The 3,886-nt window shown below is 37.4% G+C and overlaps 1 protein-coding gene across 3 annotated transcripts; it reads right to left on the bottom strand.

Annotated features, from left to right (window-relative positions):
* Positions 1 to 398: 398 nt before the first annotated feature.
* On the bottom strand, positions 399 to 3,374 carry LOC104602915 (uncharacterized). 3 transcript variants are annotated; one of them, XR_016085169.1, is made up of 4 exons: positions 3,207 to 3,374; positions 1,067 to 2,691; positions 788 to 965; positions 399 to 626 (listed from the first exon to the last, which is right to left on the bottom strand). XR_016085169.1 is itself a non-coding variant. In XM_019198693.2 (3 exons), exon 3 carries the CDS (start codon positions 1,973 to 1,975, stop codon positions 1,118 to 1,120), a length of 858 nt encoding a protein of 285 aa, XP_019054238.2. In that variant the 5' UTR covers positions 1,976 to 2,316; positions 2,406 to 2,691; positions 3,207 to 3,371; the 3' UTR covers positions 775 to 1,117. The 3 variants fall into 3 exon arrangements, 1 of the variants encoding a protein (XP_019054238.2); XR_016085168.1 differs by lacking the exon at positions 399 to 626 and having other exon boundaries at positions 775 to 965; XM_019198693.2 differs by lacking the exon at positions 399 to 626 and having other exon boundaries at positions 775 to 2,316; positions 2,406 to 2,691; positions 3,207 to 3,371.
* Between the last annotated feature and the right edge of the window lie 512 nt (positions 3,375 to 3,886).

The following is a 3,886-nucleotide window of genomic DNA, read 5'->3' as shown; positions in this document are numbered from 1 at the left end:
TACTTAATTACTTAATTGAAGTTTATAGCTTACCAAAAAGAATTAATTAAAATTAATAAAAGGTTGAAGAAAGAGCAATTGGTTGAAAGAAGGAAAAAAAAAAAAAGAGAAAGAAAGCAAGAAACAAGTCCTCATCAAGACCAAGTCCAAGCCAGTAAAACAAATCTTAACTATTCTTTCTGCATTGCTTACAATTTATCACTATTTCTTTTTCTTTTTTATTTCCATATTTTTAGTAAAAAATGTGTCTAATTTGGCCACCTAATTTGCAAGTATTGTAGACATTAGGGCCCATGCTTATTAATCCCTTTCCCCTTAATTAATAATCAGAGAAAAAAAATCAAATGATCCTATTTCCTAACTTTCAAACATCAAACATCTAATGATGCAAAACAGAATTGTACCAAATAACATATAAAGAAACATTGATAATGATAGTTATGACTTTAGAATAATTTAATGGTCTCTCTCAGACTCTCTCTCTCTCTCTCTAAGCTAATAAAACAACATAATTATACTATAATTATACATTTCTTTCTTTAATTATCTAAAACTACTCCTTAGGAACAATCCTTTTGTCTTAATCTCAAAGGACAAAGGAACACCCAAACTAAAGCAGATTACTCCTACAGGGAAGAAAAAAGTAGAACCCAAATCAATGTATCTATGAACAGTGTAGAAAGAAGCTTTAAAAATAAACAAAAGAAACCAAATCATGTAAATTTTTCCAAAAGAGAAAAAAAAAAAAAGTAAACGAAATAATGGAACAGCCATGAATGAAGGGTACCTGCTATTCTGTCTCCTAAACCTGTGACATGTTGATATACATGAACATGACCATTCCAAGATCGTCTCTCCCTCTAGTATCTTGCGCTTCTCCTCAGCCTCAACATTAATGTAAATCTCAATCCCCAGTAATTACCAATTTTCTTTCTTTTAAATAACCCCAACTGTTTGTTCAAACTCTGTAATTGTTTTCATTCAACATAATTGATTCAGAAGCCTTTTTCACACGGTAATTCATGAATCCATGTTGACGCTAAATTAAATACATGAAATCTATAACCTGGGTTTTATCGGAGAGAGAATTCATTGTTGGTGAGGAGACGAATGCCGATCATTTCTTCTTGTTCTTATCCTTTCCGTTGCAGAAGAGTGAACCCAGACCGAACAAATTAGCAGTTCCTTTTGAGATATAAGGTGGTGGGACATTCAGGACAGGACTAATTCGAACCCCATTGCCATAGGATCCTTGATTCTTTCTCAAGGGAGGCTTATGGGAAGATGACAGATACGAGGAAGGAACAGAAGAAGATGAAGAGGAAGATTTTATAGGTGTGATCACTGGGGGCTTCTGTTGATTCTTGTGATTGTCTTTCAAAAGTTGTGGTCGTTTTGGATTCGGTGACGAACCTGTTGAATTGCTTCTAGATAAGAGAGGTATAGAGCAAATTAAACTCCGCCTGTGACCATTACCGCAATTAAGACTACTGCTTCGCTTGAAGCGCCAGAACGACTTCGAGTGTACCTTTTCCTCTTCTTCTGCACTGTTCTCCAAGATTTCCTTCAAGCTCTCTTTTTTCGAATTCTCAGTCCTAGAACTAACAGGAGCAGGAGGTGCTGTTGTTGCTGCTGTTACCGCTACTGCTGCTGCTGCTGCTGCCGGTGGTGGTGGCGGTGGTGGTAGAGGAGGGTTGGGAGGAGCAGATTTAGGTCGTTGGGTTTGTCTTGGAGGATCGAATTTCTGCCTAATTTGAGTTGGAAGGATTTTTCCATCGCAGAAGAGCTCATCAGCAGAGGACGATTCTTGTTGGAAGCTTTCGCTCACGCAGAAATCGAAATCCAGAAGCGAAGAATCCGTGCGGTAGTTGTGTTGTTCGACGGGCACAACGTCTGATTGACGGAGATCATGAGAAAACGAGATTCTGGGACTCATTCCCGGGCCAGAGCTCTCCGAGCAGAGATCAATCGCCATTTCTTCAAACCTCTCGAACAGAGACTCAAAATCCTTCAGGACCCAGAAAGGATTTAACAGAGAGACTGGATTTTTAATTATATATTCGAAACACAGAACGGAAAAATCGTAAAATGTAACATGTTTGAACGATCCAGGCAACCGCGAAGATTCAAACGCGAGCCACGGCCGGCATTAAAAGCTCTGTAGATACACGAGACAAGACATCTTGGACTCTCAAGAGTAAAAAGGGCCTACAAAGGAGTTTGAAATTTGGAACAAAAGGACGCAAAAACTGGAAAAGAGAAGCGTTTAAAGCTGTGAAGTCTGAACGATTCCAGCATTCGAAGCTCCTCGCTTCCCTGCAAATGGACGCAGACTAATCTTCAGATTTCTCTAATCCAAAAAGAAAAGAAGGAAAAGGTAACTGAAATAACCACCGAAAGGCTACCCAGAAACTCTCTTTTAGAGCTTCTACAAGGAGGTTTGTTTCCGTGGTTGCAGAGAGACATTGACAAATGAAAGCCCCAGGAAGAAATTGAGGACAAAAACATCCATGAATGAAGAGAGAGACTTAGAGACAGAACGTGAGCGAGAGAAAGAGAGGGAGAGAACCGGGACGTAAACGTGGAAGAACTCTGACGGGAGTTACGGGGCTAAAGAAGTAACTAAATAATGAGGAGGCTCTCAAGTCTCAACCACCGACGGAGCCGTTTGTTTCCTTGAACCTTTCTCCCCTTGATAAACAAATTAAGTTAGATTATTAATACTGAATTAAGAATTAATTAATCATCTCTTGAGAAATTAAACCCAACTTGCTATTCTATCCATCATCTTATTTATGTCATTCTGTTTCTTAGTCCAAACCCATCAAACGAACAAGATTTAAAATAGATTAAAAAACCCTTAAAATGGAACAAGTGGGTTTCATCAATTGGACGGCAGGATGAAGAGGTCTCGTACAATAACAATATGAGACAGACATATATAGTTAATTAAATTGGTAAGAACAATCCAACATTAATGCACTAATCTAAGTTTCAAATTCTCATAATTTAGACATGCTAAAAGAAGGGGTTCTTCTAGACATGAGATTCAAGTCAAAACATATTTTACAGGTTTTCTCAGTATTATAAAAAAAAGGAAGAAATTACAAAGTCAGAACACTTTAGCAGAAACGAATATCATCTTTACAATAAAGAGATGAAGCCATGGATGCATAGCAAAGAGATTAATTGCAAATTGAACTCACCATATTCTGTCAGCCATTCTTTTAGTTCCTTTCCCTGGCAATAAGATGCATAAGCTCTAGCTATAAACCCTAATTTGGTTTTAATCAGATGAATTGAATACTATATGAACAATTGAAATGTCAATTGTTGGTGACGATCTCAAGATTTAAAATTTCTAATGTTTAGCACAAACTGGGTGCACCTTGAGTATCAATTGAAATGTCAATTGTTGCTCCATTTTTTTTTCTTTTCTTTCTGGGTGAAGTGAAAATGGCTTTACAACTCCCCTGACATGGTGATCAGGACGTTCTCTCTAATAGATAACATAGTCAGAACAAAAGGGAGGAGTTTCATCTCTTCTTTTTTTTTTTTTTTTTTCAAGGCGAAAGTAGGTAGTGGACTAGTGGTCAGCACTGTTTTGAAAACCGGATCGAATCGAACAGTCAGACTGTTCGACCAAGGAACCGGTTAGTTGTTCGGTTTTTATTTTTTGCTTGATCCGGAAATTTCTAAAATATTATTTGATTTGATCAGTGAACTACGGACCTGAATGGTTGGACCCCTAAACTATTTGATCCGATGAATAATTGTTGAATCATTTTATTATTTTTCAAAATCTTGGGAACCAGACAGTTAAACCACTCACCCAAAAACCGGTAGGAACCACTTGATTGTATATATATTGGACAAGTTTTACATC

The sequence above is a fragment of the Nelumbo nucifera genome, chromosome 4 (assembly GCF_055504915.1).
Source record: "Nelumbo nucifera cultivar China Antique chromosome 4, China Antique-T2T, whole genome shotgun sequence".
Lineage (NCBI taxonomy): Eukaryota > Viridiplantae > Streptophyta > Magnoliopsida > Proteales > Nelumbonaceae > Nelumbo > Nelumbo nucifera.
This window is presented reverse-complemented; position numbering and strand designations above follow the sequence as displayed.

Bases quoted from the DNA above. Each gene is read 5' to 3' on its own strand.
- LOC104602915 (XM_019198693.2), bottom strand. From the start codon at position 1,975: ATGGCGATTGATCTCTGCTCGGAGAGCTCTGGCCCGGGAATGAGTCCC.